General features: G+C 43.0%; 1 protein-coding gene across 3 annotated transcripts in view; it reads left to right on the top strand.

Annotated features, from left to right (window-relative positions):
• HSPA12B (heat shock protein family A (Hsp70) member 12B) overlaps positions 1 to 25,262 on the top strand; it is a 393,296-nt gene extending 368,034 nt beyond the window's left edge. For 2 of the 3 annotated variants that reach the window (XM_069632262.1, XM_069632263.1), the window contains 3 exons: positions 13,139 to 13,242; positions 22,542 to 24,015; positions 24,139 to 25,262. In XM_069632262.1, the coding sequence (XP_069488363.1) occupies positions 13,139 to 13,242; positions 22,542 to 23,182 (745 nt within the window). In that variant the 3' untranslated portion in view covers positions 23,183 to 24,015; positions 24,139 to 25,262. Of the gene's footprint in view, positions 1 to 13,138; positions 13,243 to 22,541; positions 24,016 to 24,138 lie in introns of those variants that run through there. The other variant, XM_069632264.1, reaches the window with a different exon arrangement.
• Positions 25,263 to 26,989: the final 1,727 nt, after the last annotated feature.

The raw sequence follows: 26,989 nt of genomic DNA, 5'->3' as shown, positions 1-26,989 counted from the left end.
AAAAGGGAAAAGGCAAAGCAAAGTAAACTAAAGCTAAGCGAAGAAAGCAAAGCAAGCGAAAGCTGAAAAAGTGGAAAGAAAACAAAGCAGATTAATAGAAAAGGGCACCAGAGGCACGGAAATACAGACAGACAGAACAAGTGCGCTGGCGGTATGGAAAAAGCCAAGAGTGGGTGCCAATGACACAAAAGTAAGAAAAAGAGGTGCTAGTGACCCGAAACTGAGAAAGACAGTAAAGAGACAGAGAGAAGGAAACCGGACAGCTAAGAGAGGGTGCACGCGACCCGAAAGGGGGAAAGGGTGCAAATGATTGGAAGTAAATGCAAAGAGTGCAAGAGGCACGTAAATGAGACAATGAAGGTGCAGGAGAGCATAATGAGGAAAGGCACAGGAACGTGAAAAGTAAGGAGAGTGTGCAAGAGGCATGGAAAGGTGGGAAAAAGATGCAAGTGTGCACAATAGAAAAGGAAGGTTTGCAAGAAGCACAGTAAAGAGGAAAAGGACAAAGTGGAAGAGAGTAACCAGTTATAATACCGAGAGAAAAAAGTCGAATGCAAAAATGTCGAAAAAATTAAATTTCGAAAAAAAGGAGAATGTGTTTTTTTTTATTTGTATGTTTTTTTTGGGTTTAGGTAGTAAAAATAAATGGGGGGTTGCGGGGAACCCCCACATTAAAAAATAAAAACATTTGAAAGTTTTCTTTTTCTACATTTTTTTTTCTACATTTTTACAGTCAACTTTTTCACTATAAACCGTGGAAGAGGCACAGAGGAAGAAGAGGTGCCAGGAAATAAGCAGAGGGGTAGGAGATAAGAGTGGTTGCACCTGGGAGGAGAAAAGAACCCGGCGTACTCGAAAGTCTCGTATACTACCCCATGAAATAATTGTACAGTGAAAGGTACATATTGACAAGAGGAACCATTTGTTTGTTTGTTGAACTGATGGGCCTAGGCCTGTGGAAGGGAACCCAAAAAGGCCCACTAAAGACATTTATGAATTTAGTGAAGAAAGGCCTAGACTTGGGGAAGGGAACCCTGAGAGGCCAAACAGGAATTAAACTGTACATTGAAAAGCTCGTCCTGACAAGAGAAACTTTTTGTTTGTTTGTTGAACTTCTTGAGGAGGGGCCTAAGCTCAGGGAGGAGAGCCCTAAGAGGCCAGCTAAAGATATTGTTGATAAAGACATTGTTGAACTTTTGGGAAAAGATGCCTAGACTTGGGGAAGGGAGGCCTGAGAGGCCTAACAGGAACTGTGTTTTTTTGTGTTTGGAACCCAAAGAATTAAAGCTTGGGTAAGAGAACCCCAAGAGGCCCAGAGACATTGTGAACTATGTTGACTTGCTGCAAGAGCCCTACGTGGAAAGTTCCAAAGTTTTAAGGGCAACCCTATTGATTTGAACTACTTGGAACTGGTAGAAACATGCCTATGGATAAGACTACCTGCCACCAGCTGTGGTTTACATTTCCTTTTGAATCACCATTTTTCCTTTTTCTCCTTTCAGAAGATCCCTATCAAATTTTGAATGAAGTGTGAGGGCAAACATAGATTTGGACACAGACAAACTTTAGTTTTGGACTTACGGACATTGACGGCCTTAGAAGCATTAGTTAAGGGACCAATCCTCCGAAAGCTAGGGCCAGGCAGGCATTACACCAACCCCACAAAGTCTGGTAATAAAGTTTTCAAACTGTTACTTTTGAGTCTGTGTCTCTCTTGATACCACGTCTGTCTCACATTACTCACTCTCAAATACATTTACATTACACCAAGGCTTCATACCTCAATATGAATCAGCTATGATGTCATCCTATGTGGCAAATAGTAAAAACCTATCGGGCAGAGGGTTTGGTTAAGGGAACATATAAACCTATAGCTTGTTTAGGTGTTAGTAACATCATTGGCTGTCCTTTATCTGGTAGGCACACCTAGAACAGCCTCTAACTACATATCATACAGATAATACTTGAATAATAGCAGCTGATTGGCTTCTGCAACAATGTATAGTCCATCATCACATAGGCCATCCTAATTGGTTGGCATTCCCTTCCAACCTTGGAAATTCGGCTCGTTAGCAGCACGCAAGAAAAATGAAACCCAGGTGCGGGGGACAACATCAGATAACTGCCCACTTGGCCTATTAGCCTTACCATCTCTCATCAGGTAGGCCCTAGGCCAAGGCCTCTTCTTTGTAGTTGATGGTTTTCACTGTTCTCTTCTCAAGAAATGTTAAGTGATGGTATGTTGCTATTTACGTCTGGAGCATTATGAATAGCCCTTGTTTCATTGTCTTGCAGCATGTGTGAGGACACCATGATTTCTCCAATCTATCTTTTCATTTAGTGCTATTTGATTCAATTATACTAGGTTCTATTACTCTTTTTGGCCTCTGGAGACTTGGTTGCTCTGTCTTGCATATGCTTACTTCACGTTGAATTGTCCAACAATTGGCACTCACAAATGTTTACTCCTTTGCTTAATCTAAGATAAATATTTCTTACATGGCTTATCCTCTTCGACTCCTTTTGTTGCACTGTGACATCCTTGATCCATAGCCAAGCAAATATTCTTTATGCTTGCATGAATCTGTATTTCAGTGGCTGTCAGCTCGTCTGTCTCGGTCTCTCTCCTTGGGGTTTTCAACTTACTATTACACAAAACCGACGTTCATCTTCTCATCATGGCTGCTTTACCTACGTTATATTTTCTACTGTAGCAAGCTTCTATATATCTCATCTACCTTCCGTTTCTGCATATATACGTCTACTGCATCTCTTCTTACTTATCTTCTCAGTATATATGATTTCTCTGCATTTTCATTTTCATTTACTTTATCACTTCAATCACATCTTCATTCTTTCAGCATTTGTATATCGTTTCAGTGTGTCCTTGTGTCTTTTCTTCATGACATCACTTTACACCTGCCAGACTTTCCTTATAGTTCTATGTCTGGTGTCTGCAGACTTCCTACTACCATTTCAGTTTAAGGGTACATTTGGTACGGTTGTATGAGTGCATAACGCCTTCATATCTTCAATGCAGCATTGGGACGATACCAGGTGTCATGCAAAGTGCTTTCCTGCTGCTCTTCCAATATGATGGAGGTGAGGGGGTTTGCTCCATGAGTGATGTGTATATCTCCTTCTCTATATTCCCCCCTCTGGTCGAGTCCTCGACCTCCTCCTGAATCCTCTTCTCCTTTTCTTCACACTGTGGTTTCTTTGGAATCCATATCTTTGTCACCTCCTCAGGTCACTTGTGTTCTTTATATGTTCATCCACACTCGAGTTCATGTGGCAACATTGTACAGTTGGTCGACAGAATACCCAACGTCACACATATTTCTTATGATCCGTGGGATAATACAACTTGGTGCCTGGAGGTGCCAGAGGACTTACTTTCAGGTGCTCATGGATGGTGCTTTCAGTCTGTGTATGCTCCTCAGTTACAGCATTCGCATTGATCATTATCTTCATCCCAATAGCTTTTTTCGCTGTTCGCTTGCACTGTCCTATGATTATTCCTACAAGACAGAATCCTAGTAACACCAACACTAGTATTGTTCCCAGTATTATGAAGGCATTTTCCCTTCAAATTAGAACCCATTAAAAGAAAGACGAAAAGTAATTTTCATCTTCGGTCTCATCTACTTCTTCCATCATTTTCATATGCAGGGTTGACAGCATGGTTATTGCATCCATCGGAGTTCCATTTTCTCCATTGTGGGCAGGTATGTAAGTACAGCAAGAAGACCCAATCTTTGGTGCAAACGTCTCCTTCCATTGCTGTAATCAAGTCCAAGACATACCTGTTCTGGGGGATCATGAGCCTGATGGCCCTCAATTCTTCTCTAATCACATGAAATCATTGTATTGTTGTGTTGATTGTCTGTAGCAGTTCCCACCTAGTGAAATGTAACCACTTGGCATTCACTGCAGTTTGAATTCCTGGCATGAATATGGCTGTGAATATCATGGCTGTTTTACTGAACAATTTGTGCTCATCTGGAATTTCATTGTATGCTGCTACTGACTTTGCTGAAAAATAGTTCTCTCTCTTTTGTTGGATGAGGTTGAGCGACTGCTTTTTCCTCTGGTGTGCATCCATTTTTGGAAATTCTGTGATATGGAGATCACTTTGGGGAATCACCAATGCATGAACATGTATGATCACTATAGAACATATTCCTCCCAAATTCTTAGGTAGCTGCATTTAAGCTTTGGATCCACAGACCCATTAATGGTCCATTAGCACAGTAGTTCCTCAATTCATTCCTGCAACATCAATTATTTGCTTGCATCCTTTATTTTCTCCAACTGTGATCAGTCCCCTCTTTCTGAAACACAGAGTCGCATTCTTCATTGGTAGTATTGACACAGGTCCTGCTTCATTCTAAAACAATGTTAATAATTTTGTGTACTTGGCCCTTTCCCTTTAGGCATTCATCATTAACCATTTGCACTATGTGTACTGGTACTGCCATCAATAAGTGTGCACTACATGCTAACATTCTGTCTTCCCATCCTGTAATGGGAGCAAATTGTCTATATACTAATAGCTGAGGCCTCTCCCATTGTTACTGGTATTTCCCATACATCAGCATAACCCAGCCTCTTTTGTTCAACAGTCTTTATCTGTTCTCCAGTCATACCACTGAATGAATATTCGAGCATTCTACTTTTCCAATCTACTTCTTTTTCCATTTTCTGCATTTATTATGTAATCATTTTTATATGGAAACATTCTTTTCAACATCCATTGAAGGGTTGCCCTTCTTCCTTCAAATTGTGAATGCTGCTAGATGGCTGGGACACTTTGCATCATGGATAGGTATTTCTCTTGCAATTAATGTTCTGGCTGTGCTCATGGCATACGGAATAAGAGAACACACGTAGCAGCTTTTGTCTTACGTACTCCTCCCCACTTCCTTCATGTCCTGATACCACATGTTATACTTTAAATGGGCCAAATTATCAAGATATGAGTTTTTATCCTCATTATCTTCCCCAGTATCTCTTTTAAGTTGGATAATTAGGTTGGAAATATCAGGGAAAATATCACTTGTGCCTTTGCTAGGAATACAAATAGAAAGTGATGTCTCATTGCTAACCCCTCCATCTGCATTATAAAACATCATTTGATGAAATGTTACAAGCATAAGACAGTAAAGAGAGCACATTGTGCAAAATGTAACTACGAGAAGTACTGCAAGAATGTCCATATGTCAGATTATATCCTGTACAGTAGGCGGTCTTCTTACTAGCAATGTGTATCTTATATAATAGAACATTTCCATTCTCTTAAATCAATCTGTCACTTTTTATAAACCACAATTTTATAAAAGAAATTGTTATATGATTGCAATTAAGATTCTGCAAACAATAGGACTATTTTCAGGATTCCCCAAAAATGTGCCAATATCGACATATCTCATTAAAGCTAGGTAAGATCAAATTATGTATATGAAAACAGCATGCAGAAATGCATATAACGTATCAGGCAACATAAAGTGTCATGTGCAATCTTTGTTGTTTACCGCATTGTCTATTTAACCTGACTGAAATAGATCTTCAAGTACTGCAAAGTCAATTTACTTATTTCCCTTCAAACCTGTGAATAGCAATAGTTCAAATTGATTTTGTTTCCTGTTCTTTGTTTTGGTTCTTGGTAGCCAATCACATCTGAATGCACATAATTTCTTCTCTTGCTTCACTGTCAGTGGGTGCAAGAGGGGTCAGGGTCTCTCCTTTGTAGATCTTTACATCATACAAATGTAGCCAGCCTTTTCTTCCTTGAGTTTCACAGCACTAGGAGTGACCCCCTCTACTAGGTACGGTCCCTTAAAGTGGAGTTTATTCCAAATGCATACACAGCTCTTTAACAAGCTCTTGGTCCCCTGGGTACAAACTAGGTTGCTTTAGCATGTCAATAGGATTAACTGTTCGGGTGTCTTCCTCAAATATTGAATTCCTCTGATGTTTGACCTGTTGAGAAATAAAAGTAACACTAGTGGTCATATTTGTTAAATAATCATACATCTCATCCCTAATGCCTTTGCAACACTATGGGCATCAGTTTGTATTTGAGTGGGAGGAGCAAGGAGTACTCTCATGCGGCGTAAAGTCAACAACTTGTGAGGAGTCAGGTGTTGATCTGAGCCAGGCTGATTTCTCAGGGAAAACAGACCAAGGGATAGACAATGAAGCCATTCCTTCTTCAAAGTTATCTTGATTTTAGCTATCCTTTCTTTAAGGAGTCCATTTAGCCTCTCACAAACACTGTTAGCCTGTGAGTGATACGCAGATGGAAACTTGTGCTTTATGCTTAATAGAAGAGTTATCTGTTTGAACAATTCATTTACCAAATGCGGCCCATTTTAAGACCACAGGACTCCGCACACACCCCATCTAGGAAACACCTCACGTATGGGAAACTTGGCGCACATGCGGCATCTGAGTGGATACATGGACCTGTCCCAATCCATCTGAAAAAAGGACATACTACCACTAAATATGTATCTGTAGCCATCCATACCCACATAATCGATATGTAGATGTTTAAAAGGACTATTGGGTCTGGATATTACTTCTCTCACTATTCGCAAAGGTATGCATTGATATGAACATCTGGCAAATTATACTGATCACAATATACTGTGCAATGTGTTCTAATATATTTGGTGAAAGCCAGTCTTTAGCATTCATACCAGCAAGATTCTGTCTGGTTGTATGTGCAGGATAGTGAAACTTATCCAACACAACTTTCAATAATGCAAGAGGCATAACTGGCTTTCCGGTCCTATCCGGTCTTCATAGATTCTCGGTGGGGGATAAAGAACACCCCTGTCTCTTACTTGCACTTATTGTTATTATCATGTATGTCTATATCTTGTTGTAACCTGCTCTAAGTCTCTGGTGCCCAGTTACTTCAGGGTTTGGCGCACGGTACAAATAAAGAAACTAAACTAAACTAAACAAAACATAAACCCTATATGTCTTTCTCCTGTCGTTTGATCAATTTTTTAAGAATTATCAATGAATAGAATTCCCCTCCTCCTAGAGCATTTTCTCTAACATGGTGGGAATATCATCATACAACTCTGTATACGTTGTGCAGTCATGTACATATTCATCCTTCCCTACTGGTTCTGCTATAAATGTTGCTGAATTCATTATTCTAGATCTAACAATTTTGATTGCTGGATTCAATATAATCACTTCGTACCCTGACGCTCTTTGTGTATTCAATGTGCTTTTGGGTTTCGCCAAAAAAGCAAATAAAGAATGCTTGACAAATTATGCCATTAAACACCCCATTGTAATACTTGCAGCTTTTTCAATTGTAAAAGTAGCAGCAGCTAACGCTTGTTCGCAAGGGTAATGCCCTTTCATTACTGGGTCTAAAATCCTACTATACTAGACTAATGGTTTATGTCCATGTCCTAATGTAATTTTCTGTGTGAGCACTGCTGTCATAATTACTCCTTTTGAATGTGAGAATAAGTAAAACTCCTTGTTGTACTATGGAATTCCTAACATAGGGGCTGTACAGATCACCCCTTTAATTATTTGAATCGTTCATTCATCTCATCTGTACATGTTATTTTACTTTTACCTATCTGTGGTTCCTTGACTCCTTTTAAAAGTGGTCATATATATATACTGTAATCAAAAGCCCAGGCCCTATAATAATTACATAGGCCTAAAAATTGTTGTATTTCCCTCAATGTTTCGGGTGTTGAAGTTTTCATGATCGCTTCTGCTCTCTCAGGTGTTACCTTTCTTCCCTCTTGAGAGATTAACTGTCCTATGTACAGGACCTCTTCCTGGCAATATTGTAATTTCTCTTTTGTCAACCTTGTATCCTTTCTCTGCTAGTACTGTCATTGGTTGAACTGAATCTTCTCTGCATCTTTCCTCTGTTTCACTGCACACTAAGATGTCATCTACGTACTGAATTATTGTGCTCTCAAGTTGTACATTACCAAGGTCCATCTGGAGAACCTTATTAAAGATTGATGGGGACTCACAGTCTTCCTGATGGGGAATTGAAAATAATGCATTTTTTAAATCTATGGCTATAAAATATTTGGCTTTAGCTATGATATTACATAATAGTGTAGCTGGATTTGGAACCACCTTCAACAATATTGTTTAGAGGGCATAGATCCTGAAAAAATCTCCACAACCCCCTGTTGCTTTCTTCACCGGGTACGCAGCCGTGTTACATGGAGATTCTGATGGTACCAATATCCCCATCTGTATTAAAGTGGAAATGGTTGCAAATATGCCTTTATCTGCTTCTCTGGACATTGGATATTGTTTTGCTTGTGGCAAAATTGCTACTGGTTTGAGTTTTATTCTAACTGCTCCTGCTCCACTTAATAACCTACATCATATGTACTACTGGTCCATAAAATGCCTGGCACCTTTTCTAAATCTTCCTGGGAAAATAATGTTTTTTTTTTCTCACCAATGCCATTCTTTGTGTTATCTCTCTATTCACAACTTTAAATCAATACGTGAGATTTATGAAGAGTACAAATTCATCATCTGAATAACCATCTCTGAATAATTCTTCATCTGTCAAGGCTGTTAGTCGGTATCTTTCACCAAGAGCTATTAGTGATCTTCATCCTCTGCCCTTATCATCTGTCCCATGAGCAACCACCCTTTCCTCACCTAACACTTCTGCTTCTAGTTCTAAGGGGATAACCAGTCCTTCGTCATCATCCATAGGTATTTCTTGCCTAAGCAAAAATGTGTCAAATATGCTCAACAATTTACCTACCAGTCTTAGTTTTGCCATCAAGTCACGTCCTAATATGTTGACTGGTGTCTGCCAAGAATACAATCGTGGCATAGACACGTCATGTTCTCCTATTGAAAGGTGTGATTCGTCAGTAAAAGGGCCAAAATCATAGCCCGAAGGAATCCCTGTGCCTTCATAGCAATCCCAAACATTGGGAACTTTCTCTCTCAAACACAGGAACGAGTTGCTCCTGTGTATACTAGGACCGAAAATGTCTTGCCTTCTATCGTTACCCTGACCCGGGGTTCCTCTTGTTGGTCTGGTGTCACAGATAGTACTGAACACATCAAGTCACTCTGTGGACTCTCCTATTGTGGGTATACATTCATCCCCATGCCTGTAAAAGGACGTCCTCCCACTACGGTCACACTTCCTATCTTAGGTGTGCGTAGTTGTGGGGCATCTGTATTCACTTTCCATTGTGGCACTGGTGCTTTTTGCATTGGAGCATACTGTGGTTGTTGCATCTGTACTGTTGTGTTTGCATAGGCACTTGCTGTGGTTGCAGTTGTGGCGATTGTGTTTGCAGCGGGACCTGCTGTGTTTGCAGTGCGCGTGTCTGATACTCTGTGTGATCTTGGACATAATACTCCTGCGGTTCTGTTTTATGCTGTGGAAAATAGCCCATCCCCCTACTTGGAACTTGCCAGATCTGTTGCATGCCCCCTCTACTTCTACATGTGCGGGTTATATGTCCTGTCCTCCCACAGTTCCAACATTGCTGCGGTTGTGCTCCATTAAATCCTCCTCCCCCTTGAGGATTTTGAAATCCACCTCGCCTCTAGGTCCATTCCCCCTACCTCATGGCCAAAAATGTTACCCACCTTGATCTATAAGGTACCCTACATTTCTTGCCTGTGCTGGCTGTAACTCTTGAGTGGACACATCTTCACCACTTGTCAATACTGCTCTTCTATGGCAAACTTTGACAGCTTTTTCAGAACCAATTTTGCTTCCTCCTGGTTTCTATTCTGAGCTTTTTTCTTTTTCTCATTTGTAATAATCAACAATGATGTACAACAGTAAAATGGATTTCTGGCCATGGCTTCACTTTCAATCCTACCTGTTTCTTCATCTGTTGGTCCACTGGCTCGGGCAGTCTCTGACATAGAATATGATAAAATAATCCTACAGTTTTATCCAACGGTTCTCTCATCCCAAGATGCAAATGTTCTTGAATCTCATGAATAAAAACAACAGGATCTTCGTCCTCACCCATTTTCCTTGTGATAATCGCACCCATGTCTGATATGTCAGGTTATTGTACTCTGAGCGGCCTCCATATGTCTGTCTGCTCTACAATTATTAAATGGTGCTCCGTCATGTGTCGTGTTTTGTGCTGTCACTCTCGCATATCCCACTCATCTCCAAATGTCATCAGCTCTCTCCCCTAGGACAGCTGCCAGTAGGCCTTTTACGTCATCCAATGCTAACGTCATTCCCGCTATCATTCTTTCGAACTCATGAATCTATTTTCCAGCACCTGCAGTCAATCTAGATAATTGCATTTCAAATGTTCTTTATCCATTTGTGGCCACGGTATATATTGTGGTCATCCTCCCCCTTTCTCTAATAATGAGAATTGCATGAATCCTGGTGCTCCATCATGTGATGTGTTTTGTGCTGTCACACTTGCATATCCCGCTCATCTCCAAATGTCGTCAGTTCTCTCCCCTAGGATAGCTGCCAGCATCATGCACAGTGCTTTCTTGCTGCTCTTCCAATATGATGGAGGTGAGGGAGTGCCCTCCATGAGTAACGTGTACCTCTACTTCTCTACACACTCTTCCTCGCTTACTCTCACCCAAAGAGTGGCGTTGGCTGGTGCACCTTAGCTACAGCCAACCCACCTGTTGCTTACAGCAGTAAACAAACACATATCTTGTAGAAGAGGGGACGCTGTCTTTTTTATGGTTCAAAGTAAAATGAGAGCAGCAGTGACAAACGCATCCCGCAAGGTGGGGACTGGCCTGGCGGTTAGAGACATATATTGTCAACACATGTGTCTTTCAGGAATGCTGTCATCCCACTGAAGGGTCATTGTGCATACAGGGGGAGGTGTGGTAGACCTGGATAGACTCTGCATAGGGTTCTGGGGCGCTGATGGACTTTGGCAGGGACCAAAGGCTGCAGGGTCTATAGTTGCATTTCTTACGTTCAATGTTTTGTTAATTATAGAAACACATCATTTGCTTTAATATGAACAAGTTCTTTTCCAAGAAGAAAGGACATTTTGAGAAAAAATGTGTCTTTATTCTCAACAAAAGAAGTTATTAAAACTGTGTTTTTTTTTTAATTGTGCTAACACTTTAACCTGTCTCTTATATTTTATAATGCATATTTCGAATGATCACTTCTGGTATGCAATATAGTCATAATAAGATTATTACACATGATTTAAAGTTTGAAGCACATTATAAAAAACTAGAAAACCATACACATTATTTTCTCATATAAGTCACTCATTCCAAGACTGACGTGTGTACAATTCTTTTGTACTCCTTTAAAATACTCAATTGCAAACTTATAGGTGAAGGGTACGAACACCACCAATGAGGGTTCCTGGCTGCTTTTTTATAACATCAAAGAGCATCTTCGGAACATGAGAATGATCATTATAATTGACAGATATGTCTGCGATAAATGGCGTGCATGCGTGAATAACCATGAGTACATAATGCACACCGGACTTGGTGCTCATTTCATTTTTCACAGCACTCACACTAACAAGTGTTTTGTAAACATGAAGCATATATACTTATATGGGCAGACTCAGGATTTGTATGTAAAAATAAATGTGCTGCAATGTCAGCCACACCACTGCGGTCAGAGCAGAACTGCTTCTTGCTTTGAGAGATATTCGCTGGGTGCACAGCATTTTGTGTATGTTCATTGTCTAATGCACAGAGTTTAATTCCCTGTGTAACCTTTTATTCGTCCTCTCTTCTTTACACATCTGCCACTGTTTTATCTCAATCCATACTCGTCACTTTCAAGCATGTCAGGCAGATGCACGTTTCGTCCTATAAGAAAGCAGAGTGATTCCCCAAAGACAGACACTACATTTTTGTGAAAGTGGACTTCCTCCAGTGTAGTAGAAAGCCACATTTGACATGGCCTAAACCTTGATGAGTTGTCTCTGCCAGGCTCAAAACAGAGATGTCAGACCAGGTCCAGGCCTCCAAATGTATAATTGAAATAATGCTTAATTAGGTGAATGTCCAGTTCCACCAATTGTCCCACAAGATTAAAACACTTGTCCAATGAAACAAGAATAACAGGAACTAATTGTCAGCTGATGAGTTCGGGAAGTGAACATCTTGCCATGTTAGGGATTTGCATGTGCAACTGTCTCGTGTACAAACCCTGACACATTGCAGTACGTCAACATTTTAGAAATAGACTAAGGGCCTGATTCCTGGAATTCTTTGCACTGGCGCAAAGTGACAAACACCCTGATTCATGGAGCAGGGCAAAGTGTATTTTTTGCAGTGCAAAGTCAGTGCAATTCTTTGTAGTGCAAAAATGACGTTGCACTGCAAAAATAAACTTTGAACAGTTCCATGAACTAGGGGGTGTGTTGGCAGTGCAAAGTGTCTTTGCACACTGTGCTTAAAATTCCATGAATCGGGCCCTGAATCCCTAATACTTGATATTGTTACTTAGCCTGTTAGTGAGGGGGAGGGAGGAGAGGGAGAGAGAGAGAAAGAGAGGAGGAGAGAGAGAGAAAAAGATGAAAAAGCTTTAGGTAAGATACGGGTAAGGTGCAACAGGTCAACGCAAATAACTGACATTTTGGGAAAAACTCCAGCAGACGTGATGTTATGATGCCAGTTTTGAATAAAATCCCCCTGAAATTCAAAGAAGCTATGCCATCTTTACTCTCAGCCACCCTGTTGCACAGCCCATGGGCACATAGATGGCATCACACGTAACGCTACGTATGCCATCATTGATGACACCACAGGATACTAGGATCCCTATGGCATTGGTAGCAAAGTGTATGGTGCACCTGATATCACAGGTGCTTTATTCTTGAACACCTACAGGGCATCAGACCCACTATGCAAAACATGTCAAAAGGTGGGTATGGGTATCCACCGCACGAGCCTGCAGGAAGGAGACCCAAAGAGGCCCATTTCCAAGGATCACCCCATTTACGAGATTAATTTCCCATTATAAATCTATGGAGAGTAGCCCACCTACCACGTGTGTTAGTGACTGTGCTATTCCTAGGGTTTTATAGAATAATATTGGGGAATGCCCAATGTGTATTGCCTGTGTCAGCCCAAGGATAGCTGTACATTGACTTTGTGTTTTTGTCCTCAGTGTCAACTTCGTCAAGTGGTCGTCGCAAGGCATGTTACGAATGTCATCGGAGGCTATGAACGAGCTCTTCCAGCCAACCATCAACCAAATTATCCAACACATAGGTATGCAAAGAACAGCCGGTCCTTACAGCTTTATTCAACCAATCAGGAACTCGGGGCATCACTGTGCACCTGCATTATCTCTTTACCATTGTTCAATCATGCAAGAAACCCAATGATCACCTTACTTGTGGAGCTTTTTGATTCCTTTGACCTCAGTGTTGTGCTTACTGGAGACGCTGTATTTAGATGCTGGGAAAATAATCTTCTTTCGCATTTTGCAAAGATGTGTCAAGTTTACAGCATACGTGCTGCGTGCATACTCTCCCATGTTCTCTTTGTTGTAGTACTAACAATATGTGTATATATATGTATGCATATGCTGGGTTTCATATATTGCAAGCCTGACAAGGACTGGTTGGGGTCTTTCGTTCCCAATCCCTCACCGTCTCTTTTTCTCACTCCATTCATCTCATAGGCCCCTCACGTGTGGTGTTCCTCAAGGCTCTGCTCTTGCCCCTCTTCTCTTTAATGTCTGTATTCAGCCTCTTGTTGGTTTTTGGTGTGACTCATACGCGGATGACACTCAGATCTTGGTGCGGCGTGATCTTTCTCTCCCTGCTACTGCTGAGCGGTCTCGTTTCTGCCGTCTACTGTCCATCACTGGATGGGCAACAATTGGCTTCACCTTAATGGGGATAAAACAGAGGCCCTTATAGTCGGCGCCTCTCCGGAGACGCCGGTGTGGTCGTCAGCCTTCTTGCCTACCGAACTTGGCCCCTACCTTCACCATCTGCAGTAGTTAAGAAACTGGGCGTGAAGCTTTCTGCATTGCTGTCTATGCAGGCTCAGGCTAGTGCAGTATGCAAGTCCGTCCACTAAACTTCTACCTTATCTCCCACATCTGCTCCGTCCCCTGGTTGTATCCTCTCTGACATCAGGATCCCTAGACTACTGTAACTCTCTTTTCCTTGATCAACCTGATTTTCTGCTTCACTGACTGCAAATCCTTCAAAAATCTGCTGCCACGTGGTGTGGTATGTCTTGTCTTGTGTGTGTGTGTGTTGCTCTGTGTGAACGGAGGTGTATTATGTACTATCTTGAATGAGTGCATGGACTGAATGAGGCCCCAGATGGAATGGTAGGTAGTGTTGGACTGATGTTGTGGTTCGAGTGTTTCAAGCATGGCAGTAATGGGTTATGAGTGCAGGGGCTGAATGAGGTCACAAATGGAATGTTATGTAGTGCTGGAATGCTGTTGTGGTGCGAGCGTTTCACGCATGGCAGTTATGTGTCATGTCCTGTCTTGTATGAGTGCAGGGACTGAATGAGGTCCCAGATGGGATGTTATGTAGTGTTGGAATGCTGTTGTGTTGCGAGTGTTTCACGCATGGCAGTTATGTGTTATGAGTGCAGGGGGCTGAATGAGGTCCCAGATGGAATGGCATGTAGTGTTGGAATGCTATTGTGGTTCGGGTGTTTCACGCATGGCAGTTATGTGTTATGAGTGCAGGGGCTGAATGAGGTCCCAGATGCAATATTATGCAGTGTTGGAATGCTGTTGTGGTGCGAGTGTTTCATGCATGGCAGTTATGTGTCATGTCCTATCTTGTATGAGTGCAGGGGCTGAATGAGGTCACAGATCGAATGTTATGTAGTGTTGGAATGCTGTTGTGTTGCGAGTGTTTCACGCATGGCAGTTATGTGTTATGAGTGCAGGGACTGAATGAGGTCACAGATGGAATGTTATGTAGTGTTGGAATGCTGTTGTGGTGCGAGTGTTTCACGCATGGCAGTTATGTGTTATGGGTGCAGGGGCTGAATGAGGTCCCAGATGGGATGTTATGTAGTATTGGAATGCTGTTGTGGTTCGGGTGTTTCACGCATGGCAGTTGTGTTATGAGTGCAAGGGCTGAATAAGGTCCCAGATGCATTATTATGCAGTGTTGGAATGCTGTTGTGGTGCGAGTGTTTCATGCATGGCAGTTATGTATCATATCCTGTCTTGTATGAGTGCATGGGGCTGAATGAGGTCACAGATGCAATATTATGCAGTGTTGGAATGCTGTTGTGGTGCGAGTGTTTCGTGCATGGCAGTTATGTGTCATGTCCTGTCTTGTATGAGTGCAGGGACTGAATGAGGCCACAGATGGAATGTTATGTAGTGTTGGAATGCTGTTGTGGTGCGAGTGTTTCACGCATGGCAGTTAGAGATGTAGCCTGGGTGGTTGGAGCCAGTAGGCTTCGCTCTCTTCTCTCTCCCGGTTCCTGTCCTTGTTCCTTACCTCTGAATTGATTTACATGAAGAAACTTAATAAAGGAACTGGTTCTGCCTTACCTTGCTGCCTCGAGGGCTTTTAAGGGATTGCACTACTACTTATAGTTTAAAATGTTTCAGTAATTTTAGGAAATGACTGATGCTGCCTGGTGTGGCATGGCCTTATGGACTGGACTTTTAAAGGAATTAGCATGTGTAAGTGTACTGCACTGTGAGTGAATGGGGTGTTGCTGTTAGATTAGTTTAACATGGTGAGGACATTCAGGTGGTTGCTACAGAGACTGTATGTGAAGTTCAGTCCTATGGACAGCACTCTTCATATTACAGTGATGGTGAAGGGTTATATTTTGTGGTCACTTACTGAATGAATTGCATATTCATTTGTGTGCACTCATTCTGCGCTTAAGACCTATGGCTGCGCCACACTGTTTGTAAATGCTGTAGTTTGTGATGACTTTAGTAATGAATTAAAATTCTTCTCTGTTGACTTCGTGCAGTGACATGAGTTGTGGTGGTGTTGCCATGCATTCTTGCCAGTTTGGGATGCTTGATGTGTGCATGTACATGCATGAGCATTTTGTTCTCTAAAATGAGTTTGGAGCTGTTGCTATGCATTGTGGCAAGTGTGGTATAGTACATGCAGCGTGTGATGTGTTTGCATGTGTGTTTTCGCTGGTGTGGTTTGGGACGCCTTCCACATTCATGCAAGGTATGGTCCCAGTGGTAAAAGGCATGATCAGTATGCTGGGCCCTTGTAAGAGTGAATCAAGTAAAAAGGCAATTGGTTTTGCTTGCTGGAGCTTTGCTGATCTGGATTGGGTGGGCTTGTTGATGGTTGCATTGATGATGTTTGGAGTATCTATTGACCGGTTGCGGGTCTGAGCCCTGTCCAGTTAGCACATGTTTTACCAGAGTAATGGTATACTTTCCATCATTACTTTTTGTATTTGGCAATACTGTTGGGTACTTTGGCATGCCTACAGTAGCTCCTCATATAACATCTGAATGTAGAGTTGTGGCATCAGCAGCCGTCATTGGCCGCAAGTTGATTCATGGAAAGTAGCATTGTTCTAGTTGGGTTCTAGTTTGTTAGGCCAACAAACTAGCATCATGGTGGAGTTTTGTTGGGATGCACCATATGGCACCCAATGTGGGTTTCGATTTAGCGCAACCTGCCACGCCTTCTGTTTTGTGGTGCTGGTGAGTGAGTGTGTGGATCTTGAGTGTTATGTGATGAAGGCGATTGGGCAAGTGGTGGCCTTGGCATGTGTTTGGTTTCAATTCATTGGTAGTTACGCTTGGTTTGAGTGGTATGCCTGTGAGCCAGTGCCCAATTGTTAGGGCAGTTGGTGCTTAGGGGGGGAAGCCCCAAGATCCCTCTGTGGCAGTGAAGGATAAAAGGTGTTTTGTTCTTCCTGGTGGTTTGATGTGTAGGTTGGTGGTTAGGTTTGTACTTAGGAGTATCAGCCCTAAAATCCATAGGGGCCTGAGCTGGATAAAAGGCGGCTTGTGTCCGATTGGTTGGTTTTTAATGTAGTAGTGTTTGGGCGGGCATGTCGCTGGGTAATTAGTTACTTCCTAAGGGTATGGAATTCCTCTTTGTCATTGGCTGTGTTGGTGGGATGTTTGATTGTCTAGAGGTGTTCTGTCTGTCAGCTTGTGGTGTGCAGATTGTGTCATGGTGAGTGAAGGAATGGAGAGGTGTTATGTTTTGTCTTGTGTGTGTGTTGCTCTGTGTGAAGGAAGTGAGATGTGTTATGTCCTCTCTTGTATGAGTGCAGAGACTGAATGAGGTCATAGATGGAATGTTGTTGTGGTATAAGTGTTTCAACCTTGCCCGTTAGAGATGTAGTCTAGGTGGTGGGTGCTGGCGGGCTTCTCTCTCGCTCTGCTCCTGTCCTTGTTCCTTGCCTCTGAATTGATTTACATGAAAAACTTAATAAAGGAACTTGTTATGTCTTACCCTGCTGCCTCGAGGACTTTCAATCTTAACACCAGGCTAGCCACTGGTGCAGCCCGCGACTCCTCCGCATCACCCATCTTGAATGCCCTGCATTGGTCGACTACGGCCAAACGGTTCAGTTTAAGGCCCTTCATATAATCCATTTGGCTTTTTACAAAACTGAGCCTGAGTATCTTCAAATAATATTTTCTCAGTAATGTCCTCCCGTTCCTCTATTTATTCATTTATTTATTTATTTGTGTGTTTGTATTGCGCCGTACCCCGCAGGCATCAAGGCGCACATTCCTCTGCGTTCTTCTACCACCTTGCATATTCTTGTCCCACATTTGAAGTACTCTTGTGTGGGAGGTCGCCCATTCAGTATCCGCTGCCGAGTTATGGAACTCCACCCCGTTGCCTCTTCGTGAGATTTCTGACCATTTGGCCTTTTGGGGTGCCTTGAAGATTTTTTTGTTCTCTGTCTGAGTGCAGCTTGTGTTATCCGCTAGTTTCCTTCGCAGCTTTACCTCCTTAGCGCTATGATGCCCTAGCTAGTTGAAGGTTGCGCTTTAGAAGTGTATATTACATAACATACACACACACAAGATGGTAGGGAATTACTTGGGCAATAATGGCATACAATCCATCCACTATATTGGATCACACAGCTTTATAACCTTTGGACCACAAGCGCCTTGAAATGGGCACAATACAACATGTCAGAGACAAGAGTTAGTGAGCACTGCATAATGTAATCATACATAAAAAATAAATTAGCTAGATCATTATATGTACAGGTCTTGGTGTTTCGCTGAGACCAAATGTAGGCCAGTATTCCGAGGCTTTTTATGATTTTCTGACTCTAAATCCTGGGAAGTAGGGGTAGAAGGACAGAATAGTGGTTCTGAGAACTGAAAACCCAGGGTGGGGAGCGCTGCCGCCAACATGAACAAGTTTTATGGGGCTGTGGGCTGGAGCAGGTAGACAGCCAGGTGGGTTGGATTGGCAGGCTTGGTTTTCAATTTGCCACTAGTGTCAAAGTAGACTTCAATGTAGAAGTACCTGCTATGAGGTGTCCGGAGAGTTTTCCTCCTGCAAATTCTTTAAAAAATGTGAGGGTCTCCCCTTTGGGGTTTTTGGTCATTGTCAACCCTGATACAATATGCAACGTTGTTGTGCAATCGTTCCACACTATTTGAACTTAAAATAGTTTATGTTTAAAGAAAACCAATGGTACAGTGACCTTTTTATGTTTATGTGGACAGAATTGTAGACTTGGAAATGGGGCACAAAAGAATGCCTAGCTAGAAGAAACAGGATGTTTGTTTTGCCCATCAAGGTTCTACCCGGGCAGCTATGGAGAACAAAACGTAAGCATAAGGTGGTGCTGGCACTACACTCTTCCAAAAATATGCCTTGTGAAGCAGCATCTTTGTCTAGGGCCACACCATAAGACCTGGAGCTAGATGGGGGCACTTAACAAGGTGCTCGCCAGCACAACAAGAACTCAATTTAAGTGATTGGCTTTAAAGAGCAAGTGCCTGGCAAGTGCAATACGAGGGTATGATCGTTTATTTATATATGATCGTTTATTTATATAGCGCCTATACACAATGTGTTTCAAAACACTTCAAGGCAAGGGAGGGAACAAGGGAAAATACAACCACATTCTTACAGGCCATGAACAGTAAGGATGTGAAATGAACTATCGTACTCGGCCTGACGACATTTCAGATAGTGCAAGAGCTAAGACATAGATAAGGAAGGGAGGGGGAGAGTGGGAAGGAAATGGAAACAGACAGGCGACTACCGTACTAGGCCTGACAACATTTCTGGTAGAGCCGAAGAAAAACAAAAGGTGAGGGAGAGGAGTGCAGAAAGGGAGGGGAGGAACAAAACAAGCGACTAACTGCAAATAAGACCAGCTCCGGCTGTCAAAAGTTGTTGTAGGAAGTAATGGGACTATAAATGATATTTTTTTTAAAGGTGAATCTCCATTTCTCTTGCTTCGCTCGCTTCAGCCTCGGCTGGGAATGTTCAGAAGTGGTAGACACTTGAGTTGCATTGCATTGAGGTTGCTCCCTAAGACGATGGTTCATAGTCTTGAAGGATCGGTTAGGGCTGGCCATTGCAGGTTTAATACTAAATGTCCAGAGGCAATGCCCGACCATCTCCCATCAATATCATGCACAGGCCATGAAGGTCCTGTTGTAACCTTAAGTGGGATTAAAAGGATACACTGGGTGCCAGGAGAGATCTTCAGGTTGATTTAATCAGTTAACTTAAGGAGATTAAGAAGATCAGTTACAGGATCAGAGGAGACCACTGGCTCCCACCACCCAGGCCACATCATTGTCAACTGCCCTGGGTGGAGTCTCATCCACAGCATTCCACTCAGCCACCCCTCAAACATTCCATTTATGACCTCATACTTACAGCATACATACAGGACCAATCCTAACACCTTCCTTCCTTACCACAGCACGACAACCACTCAACAATCACACACACCCAGACACACACTCTACCCAGTTCCAAACACCCGAAACATACATACAGGGAGAACTCGACCAACACAACTACACACCTGAACCTTCATACAACACAAGTGGTATCAACACATGGAGCAGGCAGGACGAGTTAAGGAATTTCCAGATTCAATGTCTCGCTATCTGAACTCGGCTGCACGATCCAACACTTTTTTCTCTCTTGTCTTTCGGCTTGTTTCCCGGTATCCCTTCTCTTTCGTGTCTCTGGGTTTCTCTTTGTAAGCCCCCTGAGGCCTAAGGGTTAGAGGCGCTATAGAAAAATGCAGATAGATCTGCACTTTCTATGTTAACTTCCATCAGGTCCACATAGGGAGAAGGTGCTGATATTTCTAATTAAGACCTTGCTCAACTTTTGACCTTCCAAGCCTTTGCACATTGCTAAACCCTCAGAGATAATGCAGGGTCGAGTAATCATTTTAATAAACTCTTAAGGAAATTGCTTCTTGGGGTAGGTTTTCTCACTCAAACGCTTTGTTTATGGGCTCTTTTTCCATCCCTGTGGATCGTGAAAGTAACACTGGGGGGTGGGGGGTACAGCAGCGTGGAAATACGACTCCTTCCCTTCACTCCCACTCCGCCCGCAAAACCACCCTATGTGTGCCCATGAGGTATATTTGGCGCCTGCTAAAAGGAGGCAGATGCCATCGGAATCCATTGTAAATGGCGCCTGCAAGGGGTAATCTGCAGGCAGAATGTATTTTCCAACAGAGTAAAAGGAAACAGCAACAGCAATTTCACCTGTATTTACCCTTAATCTTTGCACTACATTTTGATCAAGTGGAAAACTGCATGCAGAGACAACAGCCCGTATGTGCTAACGGTTGTGGGCCCCTCCATGCAATTAGCACCTGGAATAGAAATACCTTTATCTAAACAGGGGTGGGCCCATCACTTGATGTTATGTCTGTGAATATGTACTATTTAGCAGCTCAGCTACTGAGGACTTCGATTTTCAACAGCCCTCTGATGTCACACCCTAGTAAGCCTTACCCCTCATCATAAACATTGGGCATAGTGAGTAGGGTGCTGTCTGTCAAAGAAGCTGCTGGATTATTCAACCCGCCTGTTTATAGCAAGGAGTTCCTTAGTAGACCTATGCCTGTATGGGATTTATAAAGCACGGCGTTGCTGGGAAGCAACAGAGTGCCGTACTAGGGGGCGCACTCAGGGGTTAAAAGTAAAGGTGTGGGATTAACAGAGGAACTGGGATGTGTAGGAGGTGCAGGGTAGGAGAAATAGTTTGGAACGCAGTGTTCAGCAATTGGCAAGTTGTTCTTTGAAGGGTAGGGCCCCTGGGTCTTTCTAGCAGCGAAGGATGGAGGGGGCCAGGATTATCTGCATTGTAACTTGGTCCAGAGTAAAACTATGCAGCAGCAAAAGGCCAGTTTCCAGGATTTTTCCCTTGTGCATTTTCCTGTCGGGCAATATTCTGTCTTCATCGGGGGTGGCTGGTTGTGACTGCTTTGTGGGTGATGAGGCTGACTGGAACATGGTGAAATGCTTGAAGGGTAGGCCAGTGAAGCTCCTTGAGGACGGGGGTGATGTGGTTAAATTTTCTTAGACCTGTGATGAGCTCTGCTGCAGTGCGCAGCAACGCACTCCGAGTAGCCAACGTGGTATCAGGGATTCCTGCGAGTAGGGCATTGCCTCCGTCCAGGCAGGAGATAATCAGGGCTTGAGGATGAGAAGATTAACTTTCTGGAGGAGCAGAAGCTGGTACCATGCTGCTTGGGTCTTCTGGGCAATGAGTGTTTTAAGTGGGAGGACACAGCCAAGGGTAAAGCCGAGACATTGTACATTCGGTGAGTGTTGAGGGTTGAGGTGTGAATACAACAAGCTTCATGTCATGATAAGGGGTGATGGTGCTTCCTAGGAGAATGAGAAACAGCAGTGGTCGAAGTGTATAAAAAAAGTAGTGGAACTATGTTCCCACCTGGCCTGCCGCCGCTCCCCACAAACCCCACCGCCAAACCCCATCCCACGCACAATCCAAACCCCCAAACAAACACAAGTGCTGTTTAAGGGAATTTTCAGTGCAGTGCACTGAAGTTCAAGTTTAAACTTCTTCCAACAATTTTATTTTAAAAGTAATTCCCTCCGGAATGGTTTCTTTTTAAAATAAAAGTATAGGAACAATCAAACTTAAAAATTCAATGTTTCAAAAGTAGAGGAACGCTGCTCCCAACCGCTCCCACATACAACTGCCTGCAGTCAGGAGCATTGAAAACTTCACAGAAAGTGTGGCAATGGTTTTCACCATGTAAATTGTCACTTTAATCAAACCTTTGGTCAAAAGTTTATTAAACATTCTGTTAAAACATTAGCAATGTTTTATGGTATGGAAGACTTTAAAATTAATATTATTATGTCAATGTTTGGATCAAGACTCCATATTTTAAAATCATTAATTTGTATATGTATTTGTATTTATTGACTTATAGCGCGCTTGTGCCAAAGCGTTCCGGGACCATGCAAAAATATGATTAGGACTGGGACCGGCACACTCAGGTTGAAATTCATGGTCCTGTCCGATTGAATGATTTGGTCTTGCTTTTGAATCACTGATAACTTTGTGTGTCTTCTCCTCGAATAGGTGACCTCATGAAGAAACCAGATGTTAAAGGGATCAAGTTCCTCTTCCTAGTTGGTGGTTTTGCAGAGTCTCCAATGCTTCAGTATGCCGTCCAATCAGCCTTTAGCAACGTTTGTCGTGTCATCATCCCTCAAGATGTTGGCCTCACCATCCTGAAAGGGGCCGTGCTTTTTGGTCTTGATCCAACCATCGTGAGAGTTAGGCGGTCGCCTTTGACCTATGGAGTCGGTGTCCTCAATAAATTTGTGGAAGGGAAACACCCAAAAGAGAAACTCCTGGTAAAGGAGGGAAACAACTGGTGTACAGATATTTTTGACAAGTTTGTCTCAGTTGACCAATCAGTAGCTCTGGGTGAAGTTGTCCAGCGCAGCTACTGCCCCGCCAGGCTTGGTCAACGCAAAATCATTATCAATGTCTATTGCTGTGCTACTGATGACATTGTCTACATCACTGATCCAGGAGTGCGAAAGTGTGGGACGATCAACTTAGAGTTGTCGGAGGTGGACGAATCAAGTTTGAAACGAGGGCGCCGAGAGATCCGAGCAGGCATGCAGTTTGGAGACACTGAAATCAAAGTCACAGCTATGGATGTCAAAACATCGAAGACAGTCCGGGCTACTATTGATTTTCTGTCTAACTGACAGCAGAACTTTGTTTTTAAAAAAGTATTTTTTCCAAGAGGAAACTTACACCACACTCAGAAATTGAACACGCAGGGGCATGCAGAAGGTGTTTTCACCGAAGGCTACAAGCTCACGTTAATCGTATTGCAGAGAGAAAACCAATTAAGGATATGCTTGGATGACCACGCTATAAAGAATTTTATTCAAGACTGTCTTTGAACTTTCCTAAATAGGTGAGAAAGTGCTTTTCATGGCTATTGTGCTGAAGCCACCTACACGCGAGGACATAAAACAAAAGCTATGAAATAAATATTTTTTTAACGCTTTTCAATCAAATGTATTTTACTGAATATTCGATGAAATTTGATAGGCGCTGCAATGGCAGAAGAAAGGTCACCACTGGAAGGCACAGTTATGATGAGACTAGACATTGTCTCTCAAGGCGGCCATTGCACAGAGCCAGCATGAGCAAAACATCATTACCTAAGATAATAAACATGGAAATATGTCAAAGAAATATATTCAACTGAATATTAGATGAGGAGAGCTTATTTCAAGGTGAAATATGACACATACTGCATTCCCAGGAGAAATGCATCATTGGGATGGTTGTTTAGGAGGGAACCAGCCTGTGTTTCTTCACACTGAGCTGCACCAGCACACATCAATGCATGAAAGAACAAACATAGCAAATCACTTGATCTGAAACACAATTGCAGATCGCGAAAAATGATTGCGTCAAATAAGCTATTGTAACGTATTGATCAACCTCATGCTTTCTTCTGTCTCCATCCTGAACTAAAGCTGTACTGAAGCAATTTGGGGAAACCAGATAAACCTGAATGTTGAATGTGTCAAGTCAATGACAGGAATCGGGGATGGTCCAGACAAAATTGGCAAGATCTCAATCTCCGCAATCCCGCCCTTGGAAAGCTGGTCCAAAACTAAATTCTCAAGTTGTGAAAATGGACAAGTCAACTCAGTGTTTCATCCGTTCAATGCGGGCAAAATGAGCTTCAAATTTACTGAGTAATGGTTCACGAAATTCTACAGCGATTGATGGCACGCAAGCATGACGGGTGATACGAAAACAAATACACGTTGCTAAGATCATCATTGCGTTTTAATACTATTTTTCTCCGATCTGATCAGCAATCAGTAGTGGTTGCTCTAAAATTGCAACAATTTAAAATCCTAACTAGTAGAACAAATCAAAGACAATAAAGTGCCGAAACATATGTAAGTGTATCTTTTGTAAGTATGCAAACCTCAGTATGTTGGAGTAGTTGTGCATGGGAGCCTGACACTGTTTAAAGTTCTGCATAGTGTGGCATTTTTTTCGTTGTACAAAGAGATGTCTGCTCGTACCACTTCTACGCTACTCTACCGGGGACCATACGGGAAGTGAATCAGAGTAAGGGTATGCAAAGGTTACATGAACTGGAAGTCAGATACAAAGTCCACAAAACTACAGAAGTACTGAAAACATTGTCGTATTCCGTAGATTTGCAGACTATTCTTAGCATAAAGTGCCCTTCGGAGCATAAGTGCAGAAGACTTTAAGCTCTACTGTGTAGCCCATCAGCAACAACTGTGCAGGATTAGCCCTTATAGAATGTTGCACAATTCCAAGCTACAGTACACAAATCGTCTCTTTCAATGAACTGCACCAGACTACTACAATTACATTCTTTTTTGTCTGAAAGATGTCACATTTCTCATTCTTTCATAAAACATTTAAGTGACAGTAGATGAGGGATAGCAACCAAAGTTCTCAAGACGTCTATGCTTCTATGTAACCGTACAGTGACCATTCATTTAATCTGCACGTGATTCCTGTCCACACTTTCGAAGTGGTCTGTGTTCCTCTTTTCTTAGTGCTCTTACTAGCAACATTATAAAACCTTGCACAATTTAAAATGTCCCTGTTATCTGTTCTTTAGCATTTTTCTAATCCCAAAGTTTATTTTTGTATGAAAAAACTGTGCACTTCTCAAACAAGGGCATTTTGATAAATGGTGATCATATTACGTTTAACAATTACTGTGTATATTTGTATCCTAATAAAGATATTCACAATAAAAGACATTGAAAAGTATATTTCTTATGTTGGACATTCCCTACCCAGCAGAGATGCGGCCGCGTAGTACTGTGGGATGTGTGGAAGTGCATACATAGGGCCTCATTCCGACTGTGGCGGCCACAGAAGGAACGGTGCCGGTAAGGGACCAGTACCGTTCATTCCAGGCCAACACATAACGAGTCCTGCAGCGGGTCCCGCTCTGTACTCCTGGCCAGACCAGATGTGCAGAGCGGGACCCGCTAGCAGTACAGGATGCTAACAACGGGCCCATCATTAACGGACCCGTTGTTAGCATCCTCCCCATTCCCATTGAGCCCTATGGGGGCTCAAATGGGTATGGAGGCGTACAGGGCCGGGTCCCACAAAAGGGGATTTACCGGGCCATTCCGACCTTGGAGGGCCCGGTAATTCCCCGGACCCGAGTTTGGGGGCAGCCATGCCGCTAAAAACGCCATGGCTACCTCCAAACTCGTAATGAGGCCAATAGTCTGACATAGCAAAAAATGCATATCTCATAGCATTCAAAGAGGCAAAGCTACGCAAGCAATTTAGCACTCATATCTGAGTCAAATGCTACATATGGGCATTATTTAATCAATATTACCCGATCTGGGGGGTAATTAGCAGGCAAGGTAATGCACAGACCAGGCAGATGCCCGAGCAAAGTGAGGGCTTTACTGTTAGCCCAGGGCATTACCAGGGCCGGTAATGCCCCCCCAGCGAGGGTAATATTGCTATTAGTATCCGATAAGATGTACCCGATACTAATCGTTTTTTTTTTTTAATCAAAGATGGCTGCCATGAATCCAGAGAAGGGACGGCGTGTTCCCTTCTCCATTTCTTAAAAGGTCATTGACAAGGCTGCTGAGACGTCCCAGCGTTGAAGAGGGACCAGGCCATGGAAGGCAAGTGGGGCGTGGATGGGAGTTGGAAAAATATGGGGAAGAGAGGAAGGGGACGCAGGCGTGCGGACTGTGGGGCAGCACTTACCTGAGATCCCGGCCGGGGGAAAATGGCAGTCTCCCGCTATGAGGAGACTCGGACGGTGGGATTACCATGTGGTAATGCCCCTGTTTTGAGCCTCCTCATTGGCTGGGAGGCCGACACCCCTCCTCGCCGGATTCTAATGTATGATGCACAAGGGGGCAATTCAGTAGCTGGAGTTGGATGTTTGGGGGTGGTTGATATGGTGCGTGGACTCAGTGAGTGGATTAAATGGTGGTGTGCTAAGTGGAGTGTTTAGGAAACTAACCAATTGTTTTCAATGGTAGGCTCTGCCTTTCTCTGTATATAGGGCAGCAATAACAGCAACAGTGCATTCTATGGCGCCTTAGTGGGTGGGGTACAATGCTGCTGCACCAGGCCAGCATGATGGGACCAGGTAAGGTGCCCATAAGGTGCACATGCAGTCGGATGCTTTGACTTTTAGTGCATTAATAAAGCGAGCCGCCACCTTAACGCCAGATCTATCACCGTCCTGCAAGTTCCTGTAAAGTGCAGTCAGTAAGCAAGTGCTGGTCTCTCCTCACCCAGGCCATCAGCTCCATTCTGCACAGTTTGACATCATGTTGGGCCTATGCTTAGGAAGGGGCTGCTTCAGAACTTGCCACTTGACACGAGACATGATGCACCCTTTGACCTATGGTTGATTATTATTTATTTTCGCACACAGAGGAACTAGTGGCACCTTGCCGCTCTCTCTACAGTGAGGCACTAGACGGAAACCATATTTCCCATTCAAA

The sequence above is a fragment of the Ambystoma mexicanum genome, chromosome 6q (genome assembly GCF_040938575.1).
Source record: "Ambystoma mexicanum isolate Mex_15411 chromosome 6q, UKY_AmexF1_1, whole genome shotgun sequence".
In the NCBI taxonomy this organism is placed as follows: domain Eukaryota; kingdom Metazoa; phylum Chordata; class Amphibia; order Caudata; family Ambystomatidae; genus Ambystoma; species Ambystoma mexicanum.
This window is presented reverse-complemented; position numbering and strand designations above follow the sequence as displayed.